The sequence below is a fragment of the Mixophyes fleayi genome, chromosome 4, assembly GCF_038048845.1.
Source record: "Mixophyes fleayi isolate aMixFle1 chromosome 4, aMixFle1.hap1, whole genome shotgun sequence".
Classification (NCBI taxonomy): domain Eukaryota; kingdom Metazoa; phylum Chordata; class Amphibia; order Anura; family Limnodynastidae; genus Mixophyes; species Mixophyes fleayi.
In genome coordinates, this window is record NC_134405.1 from 143,031,086 (window position 1) to 143,047,992 (window position 16,907).

A 16,907-nucleotide genomic window follows, 5' to 3' on the forward strand; every position below is an offset into this window, starting at 1 on the left:
GCCGCATCACATTTATCGCCAGGAAACCAGCGATATTGCTTCCAGGGGGGCGGCCGGCCAGCCGCCCCCCGGAAGAGAGAGCAACATATGCCGCCCGGCCGGCCCGACCAGCTAAGTTTCTGAGCGGCCCGGGGGGCCGGTGCCCCCCTGCCCCCCGGCCCAGCCCGCCCCTGATCATACCCAACCTGAAAATGGTAGATGGTATAAGGTACAATACTATAGAGAAAATAGAGAGGAAATTAGTGGGTGGAGATTAACAAAACAATAAATAATTATGGAAATTGTGGGACTGCAGGAGGGAAATGCATCTGGATCTTTATAATAGAAATGCCAATATCACTGCTTATCGCTGTGCAGTTATGACTTTGTGCTGATCTCTCACAGGTTGCAACTATGCTGGAAAAGAATATCCCAATGGTGCAGATTTTCCCCACCCTACCGACAAGTGCAGACAGTGTCACTGCATTGTGAGTACTAATGTAAAAATCACCTTTAGTAACCTGAACTACTCTAGCTACAGTATATATTGTGTGTGCATTTGTACAGGGAGCACTGCTACCTACCCATACTGATGGAGGGAGGAGTTGTGCATGCACACACAAAAGTAATTGAGCTGTGCATGATTCATCAATGTTACAGAATTTGTTACTTAGTAGTCATGTTATTCTTCATAGGCATCAATGCACACAGCCATTCAGTTGCATTACTCATAAGATAAAGGTGTTTGAGCTATGGGGGTCAGTTACAGAGAGCAGGATTTTCTCGGTGCAGTACATCTTTATTTGTTCAGTTGTGCATATGTTCACAGATCCATGTACTCATTGAGCAATTTTAGCATTATATATACACAATCACCGTGGAACACAAAGGAGCATATATATTGCAGAAGTGAAAACCTCATGACTCAACATTGGGCTTTCACGTTTGGCTGTCTCCTCATTATTATAAACTGTTTAGTGTTTATTGGACCGACATTTATGTTTCGTATAACTCCTAAATCTAAGAGGGTATTGGGATTGTCATTGTTTAAAATGTCAAATATTTGAATTTAAAATAAATAAATATCGTTTTAAGCTCATTCAGGCAAATTATGTTTTGTTGGTTCCTACGTGGAGCAAGGGACAAAGTTGGAATTGATGAAAAGTGCTAATTTCTGCCACAGAGGTAATTTTAACTTTTGGGCCCATTTGCACAGCTAAAAAGGTTTTAGCCAACTTCAAACATATGTCAGCTTGGTCCCTTTTCTCCAAATCTGATCCTGTGTAAATAACAGCGTGAATGTTGGAAGAAAAAAGTACATAAATTATTAAAAATAAGACAAATTAAATGAGCGGTGTGGCCTCCTCACAAATTCTACAACCAGCTTCTGCACTAGTTCATCAGGGCTTATTTTCTTTGTAACAGGGATCCACTTGTTGTAGTGTAAGCCTGCTCCCATTCTGCTCAGCATAAGGGTGGTACTTCTATTATATAACAAATGTGTGTGTCCCCCATCTACTGTAGTGGAAACCACCCCTTCACTGAAAAGCAATGGGGCTCTTCCACACACCCCTGAACAGTGGGGTCTGTGTAATGAATGATGTTCTAACCTCGGTTGGTAACTTTGGCAACCTTGTGGTGCATGTATGACCATTCTACCTCAAAAGCATAAAATAAATTATAATTATGTAACACCAGACAGTGCTAGTGAACAAGGGTAGTGGGGGTGTTTTTAATGGGAGGGTTTCCATTTTGTTTTTTTTGTTCAGTTTGGTTTTTCCTTGGACCTCATTGGAAAAAAATAGACTACAGTGGGTGAGACAGCATAGTCGGTGGACTTTTCTTAACAAGGATTTTTTGAATTAGGGAGTTCAGAGCAGGGGCTGGGGTGTAGGGGGTGGGTGCATTTGTTCCCTGGGCCAGTCCCGTAGTGGGCTACCTTGGGCTGTCACTGGGCTTCCTGCATTTTTTTCCCATTAAAATGCTCCTAATAGGCTGTTGAGTCCAGTCTTGCCCCTTCCAATGCTAAAATTTGACAGCCAGCCCCTGGTTAGCAGTGAGTGTATGTTGTACAATTTAAAATGTATTTTGTGTGAGATGTTGCGGTGTGTTAGTCATTTTCTACTTTCTTGGTAAAATCACTAGGGGGATATCTTGGACATTCTATATAAAACACAGGATTGGCAAAATTGCAGACCCTCATTTGTACATTGTTCATTACTCAGACCCCCACCACACAGGGAAGTCTAGTTGGGCCCCAGCTCTTGCCAGCATGGGAATAATAAGTTCTAGGGAGGGAGTCATGCACCATTCCCCCTAAAATAGAGGCACTAGTCAAGTGCTGACCATCTGCTTTTTTAAGTTTTAATTAGTAAGTAACTCAGTCCTTATTTCTCTATCCTCCTTTGGGGGACAACGGGGACATTGGGGTATAGAGTAGGGACAGAGCGAACTGGCACTTTAAAACTACTGTTAACTAAGCTCTAGCTCCTCCCTCTCTATACCCCACTTCCTGTTAGCTTTAGTCTAGTTTAAGTGCCCGGTGAAGGGGCTGTATTTGGGCTGCTTTGCAGCCCAATTCTGTTATGTTTTATTTAATTTTAGTTATTTTCGTTTATACAGGTTAGTTATGTTCTTGCAGGATGGGCTGGATGCGGGTTTGCACAGATGTTAGCCCTTTCGGTCTTCCTTCAAAGAAGACTTCCTGTCATGCCTGATGTGCACACTTTCATTCAGGGCGCGCTTCATGTGCAACCTCCATATGTTCCTCCGGTAGCACCATGGGATTTAAATTTGGTGTTGAATGCTTTACATCATCCGCCTTTTGCACCCTTGAATACATTGAAATGCAAATTTCTGACCTGCAAAACTGTCTCCCTTTGGCCATATCTATAGCAAGAAGAGTTTCAGACTTTGCTGCTTTATCTTGCAAGTCTACTCTTCTTGTTTTTCATGAGAACAGGGCAGTTCTTAGAACCAAGCCTTCTTTCCTTGCTAAAGTGGTGTCTAGATTTTATTTAAATCAAGACATTGTCATTCCTGCCCTGACTTTGTCTAGGTCTTCAGAAGACAAAGCTTTTATTTGTTCTCTTGATGTCGTCCGAGCTTGTGCATTTTTTTGTGCGTAGGACTCAGGATGTGCGCAAGACTGAGGCTCTTTTGATTCTCTATGATGCACACAAGAGAGGCTGGCCAGCTTCTAAGGAGACTGTTGCAAGGTGGATTATGGCTGTAATCCATCAGGCTTGTAGCTGGACTGGGCAGCCTGTTCAAGATAATCTTCGGGTTCACTCTACAAGGTCTGTGAGTGCTTCCTGGGTGGCCCTCCATGGTGCCTCAAGTGAACAGCTGTGTAGGGCGGCCACGTGGTCTTCTGTACACACATTCACTTGGTTTTATAAGTTTAATGTGTTTGCATCCAAGGATGCATGATTTGGAAGAAAGGTGCTTTGTGTCATTTCTTCTTAGCATTCCCTCCCGTGATTCGGCTTTGGGATGTCCCCCATGTCCCCGGTGTCCCCCAAAAGAGGATAGAGAAAATAGGATTTTTATACTTACATAAAATCAGTTTCTCTTAGTCCATTGGAGGACACCGGGCACCCACCCTTAATGCTCTGGTTTCTTCTACTGTTTTGCATGTTGTATTGTTTTTGAGAGAATGATGTTTTTTTCTCTGTTCCTATTTTCTTTCTATCTCCGCTTTCTGTGGGGTTAGTTAGACATAGACAGAGGCTAACAGGAAGTGGGAGAGGGAGGAGCTGGGGCTTAGTTAACAGAAGTTTCAAAGTGTCAGTTCACCCTGTCCCTACTCTATACCCCAATGTCCCCTGTGTCCCCCAATGGACTAAGAGAAATGGATTTTACATAAGTATAAAAATCCTATTTTTTTCTGTTTCAGCTTTCCACAGTCATAACAGTTTAACTGATTTTATATTTTTTCTCCGTTCAAATTTTTCTTTTTTATGCCTTGCAGGTACATTGGTTTGAATAGTCAGCAATGACTAGTTTTTTTGTCTTTCTGCAGAATGGTAATGTGCAGTGTCTGACAAAACGTTGCCCTCCTCTTCTCTGTGCCGAACCATACCCAGTTCCGGGAGAGTGCTGCCCACAGTGCCCAGGTAATATGATCTTGGAAGTAAGCCAAATAATAGTTCTGTAGTATTTATCCAAAAATGGATGTTTTAACAAAGCAAATCTAAAGGGAATGAGCACTCCAGACCTAGAATAAACAAGATGAATTTAATTCTACAGAGGACAATGAAAGTAAAGGTCCTTCATTCATTTTTTGGGAAAGAAATGGTTTATCAGAAGAGTAGCCCATAATGCAATGAGATGGAATCAATCATTGCTTGACATTAGGAAATTCGGGCACAACAAATAGAGTTGACCAAATTCATTATATTCAAATGGCCTGATTTAAGTCTCGGTGATGTGTAACCGAACATCACCACAATGTTCACATTTCCAGGTACTACAATACCCAGTATTGTGGGGGTGGAGTGCAAGCCGAAATCTGCAATGTTGCATCACCAAAGAATGCCCCTGTGACTGTTTCGGAGGCACTTCGTGGCAAATCGCTGAGTATCGAATAGGCTCCAAATTGTCTTTTCCGGCCAAATTGTTCTTATCCTAGAAATAAAGTTTACCAGACCAAACAGACCTTGACTAGTACTTACCCAAAATGTCTTGTGAGTGACATATATTTGATAAGTAATAGCTGCATAAATATTGCATATTCATGAGAAATATCCACCCAGTGTTAGAAGCCCTATCCAGGGTGTGGTCAATGAGGCTTGTGCTCACAGCTATACTCTGTGTCCAAATGCAAAGCAGTCATTGATGTCAGATAGCAGAACAAGGCTAACATGTTTCTTTTCATGCATTAAAAGATAACTTTGAGAAAGTTTAAGGCATTAAGTAAGGCACTTCACAAATGAGCAGTGTCACTACATGGGTCTGCAACGTTCAAAGAGGAGCTAATGTTCTAATGTTCTAGACAGATTAAAAAATAAACCAATTGCAGGAGGAATTCCCCACTAAAGTTCTCCACTAAAGTTAAGTTTCATTGAGGCTCTCTGGAAAGTGGATTTATCTAGATCAGAGGTTGATAACCCAGAATTTATTGAGGGAACATATAAGAGATTCCACAAAGATAAGTTATACTATTGAATTATAAGATATTGGATGCATTATGGCAGTGATGGCTAACCTTTTCGGCTTGGTGTGTCAAAAATCAGAAAAAAGTGTAGCCTTCCTCGGGTCGCGTGTCACTTAAAAAAAAATAAAAAATATATATATATATATATATATATATATATATATATATATATATATATATATATATATATATATATAATTTAATAAAAATATAAATATAAAACAACACTACATAAGATTGCTTGTGGCCAGTATCTGGTTTTACCCTGTAGCCCAATGACAAATTATATATATATATATATATATATATATATATATATATATATATATATATATATATAAATTTACCATTGGGCTACAGGGTGAAACCAGATACTGGCCACCAGCAATGTTATGTAGTGTTTTTATTTGTAGACAAAAGACTCCATTTCTGGTGAGCCTGCAGGGTATGCAGAGCTGTCTGATTATATATAAATATTGTATTATTGGAAAAAAAAAACTTTTTTAGTCCTATAATACAATATTTATATATAATCAGACAGCTCTGCATACCCTGCAGGCTCACCAGAAATGGAGTCTTTTGTCTACAAATAAAAACACTACATAACATTGCTGTTGGCCAGTATCTGAGGCTATTTTACTATTAAATATTATAAATAGCCTTTACAAGCCCTACCGTGCTCCAGGGAAGCGCGCCATTGAAGTAATGCCGGGAGATATACACAAGGGAGGAGCTGCTGCGACCGCGCGTGCGCAGCAGCTCCATTTCGCCGACGGGGAGATGTACAGCAGCCGCGGCGCTGTCAAACAAGCGTCCCGGCTGCTGTACAGAAAAAATATTTGGTATGTTTAAAACAGGCAGTTTGACTGAATCGCCTGGCGTGTCAGTCAAACTGCCTCCGCGTGTCACGAGTGACACGCGTGTCATAGGTTAGCCATCACGGCATTATGGCGTCCTAATTTATCTGTTATTGGAGAAGTTCATATATTTGTTTACTTTTTGTTTCATTTATTACCATTATTTTAATTGGATCTTTGATTGTGATTGCAGCACTAGTGAATAAATTATCTGATATTTTTGTCAGTGCTTTCCTTATTATTATCCAGAATTTATTGGACTTTTCTACTTAATTATACCTGAACAGCTGAACTACCCGTGATTCATGTAAGGAGAAGACAATTAAGTGCTTTTTGATATGGGTAATTACTCTCCTGTTGTATATAATTTTAAAATTAAATTGGCTATTTTATCTGCGGTACCCCAGAGCAGTAAGACAGAGCTGGAGGCCGCAGGGGAAGGATATCTGTGCTGCTAGTGGTCTGTGGGCTGCTTGACACCCACCATTGCTAAAAGTAATTAAATCAGTTAAACTAGTTTTCAAAGTTGAATAAATAATATCATATTTTTACACAATTGCTAATTTTATTTTAGTTTTTATAATAATAATGAGAGGGTTGGACTGTCTGCGCTGTCTTTGTATTGGGACGTGTGGAATATGCTGCCTTTTGTAGGGGAATGTGTAGAACTAAAAGGGAATTTTAATACAGTGAGAGGTTTTCACAAACTGAGAGTTTTGATATCATACACTTCACATACGCAAGTCTTATGCAAGAATGACATAATCTTTACGTTATAGATATATATATATATAGATTCCAGGTGAGGAGGCACTCCAGGATTTAAGTCAGATTTGTCTTAAATTCTTGAGTGGCGCCTCACCTGGAATCTATTTATTATACTATCCATACAAGTGAAGTACCGGGGAGGGCAATAGGGTAATGTACATGTGTTATTTATGTGTGCCAAGCGCCTGGATACTATAATAAAATAACTTGTGTGTGTGTATATATATACACAAGTTAACCCATGCATGATTCTCATGCATTCTAATCAAATCAAGCTACTTAAGGTGTTAAAAAGGTTCTTGTCATCTTCATCACCACACACACGCCGCTAGGCTTTTATATATTAGATAATGCTAAGAATTTAGTAGGTCAGTGTAGTATATAACTCCGCCCAGCAGGTGGCGCTGCAGCTTGAGCACTCTGTCACCCGGTAGTTTTTTACACACACACACTAACACAGCATGTGTGTTCATGAGGTAAAATTACCTCACGAAAATGAGTTTGAGCCCTAAACTCGTAAATTTAGCCTTTACTACCCCTCCCACGGGGGGAAGGGGGGATGATGGAAGTTAACTGACTTCACTATTATAATTTTTTTGTCAAATAATGTCAGTATACCAAATTTAAGGTCAATTGGATGAGCCCTTTCTGAGAAAATAGTTTTTTCCACACACACACACACTAACACACGCCGCTAGGCTTTTATATATTAGATATACATACATTCAGGTGGACAAATATGCATTTATCTGAAAATTAAAGTCCTTTGTATATCCTCCTATTGGTGTTAGTAGTATGTGTCTTAAACTTGAAACAAAGTCCTTAGAAATGGATGTATGAGATGCTTACGTAAATATTTGGTTTTCAAATATAAAGAGTAACAGAAAACAGCCATTGTACCACTGGTACACTCACGTGTGTTGTGCGGTAGCTACAGCCTTAGTTCCAGTTCTTGTTGTAGCTGTGAGCCTTATCTGAAGAGAGGTCCTGTCTTCCCTCCACAATGAGAGGTCCAGGGCCGAGTTACAGGGTTCTCTGTGTGTGTTCAGAGCACTCTATTTGTTTGCTGGTGCCTCTGCTTGCAAAGCCTGGGATCACCCCAGAATCATATTTCCCCTTTGGTGGTGCTGGGGCAGGAAATCGAATAGTTGTAGAGCACTCTGCAGTAGCGCTTTGGATCGGCTCAATATTGCAAGGTAGTAAACGCAAATCAAATGTCCTTGTGTAGTCGCTATTAAAATCCAATGCATTTCACCTCTCAGAATAGGGGGGCTCTTCAGGGATACGTTGGAATGTGCTTGTGTGTCGGGAAGCTGTGCAGGCGTCTCTTCCATGTCGCAATCCACTGACGAATGGCGCTATATAAATAAATGTTGATAATGATGAATGAACTGCCCAGATATCCACTATGTATGTTACAGCAGACGTATCTGTATAGCTCCTTTTCAGGTTTACATATCTTGCTTATTGAACAATAGACAATAAAAGCAAATTATTTTCCATTATCATAGAATTTATTTGCTCATAATACGTATTAGAGAGATAAGGTCATGAAAACATCACTATGGCTGCTCTTAATCAGTTAAAGCAGCGATTGTAAGCCATCCAAGCACATCTCCCAGCATGACTCATTTCAAATGAGAAACATTGCTCTTTTTCCAACTTATTTCCTAATTTGGTGAACATGGGCTGATTTAAATACTTTATTTGAAAATATATTAACATTAACACTCTGTTCTGGGTGGAACCTGCTACATTGTATGTAATAGATGTTTCTCAAAAGTAGTTTTGAAATAAGCATACATATGTGTTTACATTTTAATGTCATGTTTATGACCCCTCCTGTCTCTGCAGTGCCACCAGCTGACTGCCCTTACTCTGGAATAACTTACAGACACATGCAGCGTTTCTATGATCCGTCAGACAAATGCCGCGACTGTATCTGTAATAATGGCACTGTGACCTGCCAACGCAAGCCTTGTGCCCCTACTCCCTGCACACACCCCCTCCAGGGAGACTGCTGCCGATCCTGTGATGGTAACATTGCATCCAGTAGCCAGATTTGCATGTCTTTGCATGTACAATTATTGAAAGTATCTGCATTATAGCTTAATTACACAATTATAATTATGTTTTCAGGTTGTCTTCTGTCAGGAAAAGAGCTTGCTAATGGTGAGCAGTTCCCAGAGCCATCAGATCCCTGCAAAGTGTGTGTTTGCTGGGAGGGTAGTGTGAATTGCCAGGCTAAAACGTGCCCTGTCCTCCATTGTCCCTATCCAGCTCCTGGTCAATGCTGCAAAGAATGTCAAGGTGAAGAATACTGCATGCTATACTATACAAGTTTTATATAAAGTAATGTCCACTCCTGCATGAATTGTAAGGACATTAAGGGCTAGATTTACTAAGCTGCGGGTTTGAAAAAGTGGGGATGTTGCCTAAAGCAACCAATCAGATTCTAGCTTTCATTTATTTAGTGCTTTCTACAAAATGAAAGCTAGAATCTGATTGGTTGCTATAGGCAACATCCCCACTTTTTCAAACCCGCAGCTTAGTAAATCTAGCCCTAAAAGTTAGTAAGAAGTTCTGTGACCTGCGGAAAGTTAGAAGCACTTGGGTCCTGATGCAAAATCTAAATTGGATTCACCATCACCATTACAACACCCAATCCCTTAACCCTCATGTAAAGCAATCGTTCCATTTCCTTTCCCTTCATCACTTCTCCCACATGTTCACCCCTTCTTTTTTATTGACTGATCCGTACCTGTTTCCTCTGATTGTGTCTCTTGTTTTCCTCTCTTACCATGTCGGTCCACTTCAGCTGTGTCTCTTTTCTGCTCTTCTACTTGGTAACTAACTGACAACAAGTTACTACAAAGAGAAACATAATATGCACCTTAATCATCAGTCAGTATTTATAATTGTATCATTACAAATATATTGAGGGTAGGCAACCATGGTGACCTTTAAATCTTTAATATCCTTGTAAATTGTGTATGCACTTAACAGATTTGCCTTAAGAAAAATCACACATTAAGAAAATAAAGTGACATGCACTTATGACATACACTTATATTATAAGTAATTGTCAGAATGGTATATGTGTGTTATTATTCTGCAGATTGTCTGTATCAGGGTGAGGTGTACCTGAATGGCCAGGAGTTTTCATCCCCACAGGATTCGTGTAGTCGATGTGTCTGTGCTGATGGATTTGTCACTTGTAACAAAAAACCTTGTTACAAAGCTGGCTGCACTCATCCTAGTACCCCACCAGGGAAATGCTGTCCTGTCTGCGATGGTGCGTAATAAGGAACGTTGTTTGACTATTATTATTTACAAACTTGGCTCTTTGCTCTGTCTATTGCTCTCTAACTACAGTATCACAGCAAGATAATGGATGTCTGTATTATATTACTTCTCTTGATCGTGAATCCAAGTCAAAACTTCCCATTCAACATTAAATAACATATGTAGAGGAGTTACTAGTAGTATTCGTTATAAGATTTGGAATAAATCATACATTAACCACAAGGTTGTTGATAAAAATTATCAGATAATTTAAGATTCAAATATTTAACAAGGTAATCGCAGATTTCCTGTAGCCTTCACTTAAAAATATCCTAAAATCTGAGCATGATGAATACCTAAGTTTCGTTTTCTTTTGCTGTTTCTGTTTTATTTCCTTACTTTTGTAGCACATCTATCTATTTAGGCACTTACTTTTGTATTTTTCTGTAATACAATATTACATTTCTTGTTCTGCCTAACAGGATGTTCATATATCGGAGTGGAACTGATTAATGGACAAGCTATCCCTGACCCATCTAGCCCAGCTTGTTCGGAGTGTACCTGCAGGGTGAGTGTTGTTTGTTATACAGATGAGTGTACGTAAGTCACAACTAGCAAAAAGACTGTCCAGTGACTCATCGTATCAGAGGAAACAGCTGACATACTAGTTTACACTGCTTGCTCTTTTCTCAAACTATGCCGTCATCTGTTTTATCTAATGAGCTTATAAGAAGCAAGATATTACTGTCTCCACCGCCAGATCTTTTCTATCACATTGTGACATTTTACTGTCTTATTGATCATTTATATGAAATAAAAGTGACATATTGTTGTATTAAATAAAATGTGTCCGCATCTGATTGTGTATTTTCTTACCATATCTCCAGGTTGGATCTGTGCAGTGTATCCGCAAGCTGTGCCCTCCAACTAGCTGCCCACACCCTGTGATTGGACCTTGTGACTGTCCCCTGTGCCAGGGTGAGCTTTTCCACCAGGCTTGGTGGCTTAATGAATAAACTGTATTTTAGTGCAAATCTGGTACAGTATACAGTTTAGACACTCACTATAGACAACATGCTTTGCACAGATTGTAAATCATTTCTGTTTCTAATATTTGTGTTTTTTACTACATTTTTTTCCTATAAAACATATGCACTGTGGTATACATTTTATGTTATTACACTTTTTGACTATTTTGTTATCTATGTACTTTTTCTATGTACTTTGATTGTCCCTTTCAGATTGTAATTCCAACTCTCCAATTGGAACTTCAGATTTTACACTGTGCACCTTACTTTTGTTTAATTCAATTTTACCTCCATTTTTTTAGTGTTGTTACACACTACATTGTTCATTTGATTCTGTATATAAAAAGATAAGCCTGTATTTCTGGACTAGTTTCCAGCAGACTGGGGGTTAACCATGCTGTTTTTGATCTAACAAAAGATTAACATTGTCAGACTCCAAAAAGTAATTTATTTTATCAAGAAAATTTATTAAATTGTTTCTTTCACTGAAAAGTACAGTGCTTAAGCATAAATACAGATATATGACTGACATATTTGCAAGATTGGAAAATAACATTATTAATGTTCTAATGAAACAGAGAGCATGTTCATCACCTGTATGTCTGTATTGTACTTTGGTCCAGGGGTACAAGAAATGTAATTATACTTCCAACCAGGAAATATACCAAAAGTATAACAAAGTGTTTTTCCAAAATACTCTGTATTGTCGATATGAAATCTATGATTTCTAAACTATTCTCCTGACTGCCTAAGCAAAGAGGTTGTCTTTTTAGTGACAGACAGCATTAGAAACTAAAAACATCTTGTAAATCGAACTCTGTAGGCAGATATTAAATATGAATTAACCATACTTACCAACTTTAGAAAGTTGGTTTCCGGGAGCCTGCAGCGGAGGTGGGCGCGATGGGGGGGCGGGGCTCCAAAATGTGCGTCATTTTGGACCCGCCCCCATGATGTAATGACGCAAACGTTTCATTTGACAGCGGGGGGTGGGGCCAAACGCCACGATTCCCGGTGAATCACGGCGTTTGGGACCTAATGCTGCCCACTGCACTATGCAGTGGGGCACTTCTTAGTGAAGTGGGCAGATCCGGGAGATTGCCACACTCTCCCGGGAGTCCGTGAGACTCTCACAAAATGCGGGAGTCTCCCAGACATTCCGGGGGAGTAGGCAAGTATGGAATTAACATAGCATAGCCCTCTATATCATATTCTAGATGTACCTCAAACATTCCATATACAACTTGAATCTGCTCCCAAGTACTTTCCTGTATATCATCATCAATGTTTATCTGTGTTCATTTTAATGTAATAAAAAAGGGAATTATTTCATCAAGAAAGAGCTAACCAGTTAACCCTTATACTACTGTGCCACGTCAATTAGAAGAGTTAATAGGTGCATACCCTTAGCCTCTTACTGTTACTCCAGTTTGGGTTTTTACATATTGTACAATACATCATAGGAATAGCATAACATAATGGTCCTATATAGATTTACAGATAGGAAAGTAATCTCCTTAACTGGTAGACTAGTCAAAAAGGTTACTTTCCTTTCTACTCTAGTGTGACTATTGATTGTTATTATATGCTGCAATTTGTATCACATATTGATTATGTTTTGTCATTTATCAGGATGTCATTTTCAGGGCCATAATTTTCTCGATGGTGACGCCTTCACATCAACGCAAAATGAATGTGAGCAATGTCGCTGCATGGTGAGTGCAAGAACACATAGGGATCAGCAAATATCAGGCCCTTGGCTTTCTAACCAAATCTGTTTTTGTCCTGTTTGCTTTTTGACTGTGTTTCTCAGAGAGGACATATTACATGCGGTCCACCGCCCTGTAATAAGGTGAATTGCCCTCACCCAGGAGAGGATCCATGCATGTGTCCTGTATGTGATGGGTGCAACTATAGTGGCCGTGATTGTTTCAACGGAGAGAGCTTCCCGGATCCCGAGGATGAGTGCAGTCGCTGCTCATGCAAGGTAAGATATCCAGGGCGTATGAAGGACCAAACACAGGGTTTCTAGAAGAGGGTTGTCAAATGCTTCATTTCAGAATAAACAGACACTTTTTTCTACCTAAACTAATGGTGAGCCACAAAGTGTTGCTTATTCACATAGTGTAAGATTTTATCTAATAACAAGATGAGGCTAACGATATATTTTTACATTTTTAGAAAAAAAAATTCTGTGCACCTTTGATTAACCATGTATTCAGTATTTTAAATGCCAATAAAACCCCCATTCCAGCCTTTGCCTATGCCCAGTAAGCTCTGCTAATACATCATCCATGGCAGGAGGAGGTTTTGTTATGTAGGTGAAGTAAGGCCAAACTGTATAAATGCCTCTGTGTGATAGTAGTACACAGATGAGTCTTTAGAAGCTGTAGAGACTGGAAGCGGGCATAGTGGGGCTCATTTACATGGGGACATACGTGTGCCCTAAACAAATGTAGGAAAAGTTGCACAGAAGAAAAAGCTTTTTTATTTGTGCAGTTAAACACGTCTCAATATGTGTCCAGCTCTAAACATTAGCATTTGCAGACATATGCCAAGTGTACAGGTGTGCATACTTACACCCCATGACAGCGAAGAAAATGGGAATCTTCTTTTCTGCAGTAGTCCAAATGAACATGTCAAGCAGTAATACGAATAGACGGCAGCAACTTCATATATAACATAGCTGTGACACTAATGATTGTGGAGGGGTGGGGTCAATGTACAAGCAACCAATCAGAGCGACTAGTGCTGCTGATAGTCATTATCATTGTGCAAAGTTGCTCAAGCCCTGTAGCACGAAAGAGATAAACCTCAGAAAAGATGTCTCTGGGGATGTGTCCTTGGCTAATTGTGCATTGCCATTGCTGCATTTGACCTCTCCTTGTCTGCCCCCATTCTGCCTGTGCAGGCGCAGAAGGATATACATGCACAGTATGGAAATATATGTCTTATGTAAAAAACCATATGATCATCCACCTCTAAATAAGCCCCACTATCTTTAGAAGCTGTTGATATTAACATATGCTTATAACAAAGACATGTACACTCTCTTTCATTTCATTCAGCTCTATTTTAACTGCCCAATTCATTGTCAGGCCTTTTCCATCCATACTTCCATTTACATACCTGATTAACCCTATCTGTCCATTTAGGAGCCTATTTAACATACAATTGACTCCATCCATACATAGGTTAACAACTATACATAGTTAACCCTTTTTGTTCATACAGATCTATTTAATACTCTCCATATCCACAAAGAAGAAGACAGTGGTGCCAGGGAGGGGCCACACAGCTGAGTGTAGCACTCTATAGATGCTGCCTGTGTGTATAAAAAGAGGTAACTGCCCACTGACCTCCAGTGCCCCTCGCATGGCCAACAGCAGCAGCAGTGTAATCTCTGAACCCCCTGACAACTAGCTCCTAGATGACTCTAGCAGCCAAGTGTCCAGCTCATTCCAGGTGTTTGCTGGAATGTCAGTCCCCTGCTGTCCTATATGTCCTTATGCCAGTGTGAGTGATTTACAACCTGTTCTAGAAGCATTATAGGCAGCTGCTGATAGGTATAGCTGGAAAATGATGACAGTGCTGATCATGGAAGCCACTAGCACTGATAGGAAGGTATAGCTTAAGGAACAGATGGGCAGATTAATTTACTGAAGAGCAATATTCAGAGCAATGCAGATATTTCACATAAATATATGTATTGCTCTAAATTTTAAGTAATTTTTAAATAATATGTAATTGTACTATTTGTGTCTTTCAGAAAGGAGAGGTGACCTGCGTGTCTGTGTCTTGTCCACGTGTGTCATGTTTGCACCCAGTAACACCGCCAGGGGAGTGTTGCCCACGCTGTATGGGTATATGTAAGCACAATGGTCGGACCTTCCAGAATGGTGACAAGTTTCAGCAACCCGAAGACATTTGTTCTCAGTGTACCTGTAGGGTGAGTGTATGTTGATACAGTGTAGTAGTTTGCCTGGCCAAAGTTTCACAAGGAAATTTATCCTCCCCATCAAATATTTCCATTAGCCTATGTAAATGCTAACACTGCTAACATTGCAATTCTGTAACCAGGGCCAGGGGAAGTTCTGTTGGCCTACGTGGCCCCCCCTCCCCCACGAAAGCAGAACTCCCACTCAACACTTTACTTTAGCAGGCAGTACATGGGAGGCGACATCTCCTATTCCACAGGCTGTAAGGGTGGTACTGGGTTGTGACATCACAGCACAGCGTAGATAGTTGTTTGGTGCCCCCTTCCTGGGGTTGGGGTATACTCTGAAGTCACATTCAGTGCTTTATTGTTCATGCACTGCTCACCTTATCTCTGCAATTATTCCAATTCCCCCATTCTGCTCTCCTCACTTGGAAAGTGGAACAGCACCCACTGACTCACCTGCATGTGGCTTATAGCGTTCTGCCGGCCCTGGCACAGCGCCACACTCCCTGTCCATTACACCCATTTATTGTTTTAGGCACCCCTAACCATTGGCACCCTAGGCAATGACCTTGGTTCTTTTAATTATAGTACCATCCATGTACATAAGTTCGGAGAGTCTCATTTGAACAAAATGATATGCAAACATTGACTAGTACTGGAATACACTTAGAGCAATCCTCTTCTCTGCCGAAGACAACAAATCAAGTCTTCCAAAGAGACAATATTTATAAAATTAAGCTTTATGCTGTGACATCTCTACAGAAATGTTACCTAATAAACTTAGTTCTATTTTATAAAATCCAGTGACATTATATGCTCTTCCATTAATTACAAACAAACTGTAGAGCATGTCCTCTACATATAATACCGAGGCGCATAACAAACTGGATTGTACAGCACATAAAATAAATACATGTTAGTTGCAAACTGCTTATTAATATTAAATAAAATGTTAATGCTTTTTTTCTAATAACATTTGGAGCCCTCTGACCACAGAGACAAGTTTACACAAACAGAACCAGACAAAAACATTCATTTTGTACAAATTGCTTTTGTTAAAATGAATATTTGTTCCCCCTACAGAATGAGATGGTGACGTGCCAGCGTGTTCAGTGTGCCCAAGACTGCAGCCATCCAGTGCCCTCCTCCTCTTGCTGTCCTGTGTGTGATCGCTGTTTCTATGAAGGCAAAGAACACTCTAACCGTCAGACATTCTCCTCTCTATCTGACCCATGCCTCCGCTGTATATGTCTGGAAGGGAGTGTCACATGTACTCATGTAGTGTGTCCTCAAGTCTTCTGTGCCAATCCAATTACCAAGCCTGGTCAATGCTGCAGAGAGTGCCCAGGTATACTGCATTGCTGCAGAAGAGGGAATATGATAATAGGCAGATTTATGCTCAAAGTATTCAATATATAGGCACAATGGGCTCCATTTAGATTTTGCTGTATGCCAATTTGTGTGGCTTAAATACCTATAGTGCGCATGCATATGTGTCCATATCTATATCTTTGTGTAATTTTTATGCCTAGACGTATAGAACATAATTAGACATAGATGCATCCCCAGGTACAGTTCTTAAGAGGCATATCTCTTACGGTTAGTAGATGGCACGTGCAAAGATATGCATTGATGATGGCAGCTTTTGATTGGCTGTTTGCATATTGACCTTTCTAGCAGATCGATACTAATGAATGAAGTACTATGTTTTATATCAAGTTGCCACCATCTATTTGCATTACTTATTTGTCATTTCCATTTAGGAAAGAAGATTCCAATTTAATGTTTAAAGAGTAGACAACATATGTGTTCATTACATTATATATGGAAAATGTGACTTTCGCATTAATTGCTGTCAAGACACCATTACCAATTATTAGCAATGCGAC

At 39.9% G+C, this 16,907-nt stretch overlaps 1 protein-coding gene across 2 annotated transcripts in view; it reads left to right on the forward strand.

Moving 5' to 3' along the window:
* KCP (kielin cysteine rich BMP regulator) overlaps positions 1–16,907 on the forward strand; it is a 97,970-nt gene that overhangs the window by 57,890 nt on the left and 23,173 nt on the right. For both annotated transcript variants that reach the window (XM_075208537.1, XM_075208538.1), the window contains 11 exons: positions 385–467; positions 4,004–4,097; positions 8,617–8,799; positions 8,902–9,072; positions 9,881–10,057; positions 10,530–10,615; positions 10,935–11,025; positions 12,708–12,790; positions 12,889–13,062; positions 14,845–15,024; positions 16,102–16,366. In XM_075208537.1, coding sequence (XP_075064638.1) covers positions 385–467; positions 4,004–4,097; positions 8,617–8,799; positions 8,902–9,072; positions 9,881–10,057; positions 10,530–10,615; positions 10,935–11,025; positions 12,708–12,790; positions 12,889–13,062; positions 14,845–15,024; positions 16,102–16,366 — 1,587 coding nt within the window. The remainder of the gene's footprint in view (positions 1–384; positions 468–4,003; positions 4,098–8,616; positions 8,800–8,901; positions 9,073–9,880; positions 10,058–10,529; positions 10,616–10,934; positions 11,026–12,707; positions 12,791–12,888; positions 13,063–14,844; positions 15,025–16,101; positions 16,367–16,907) is intronic.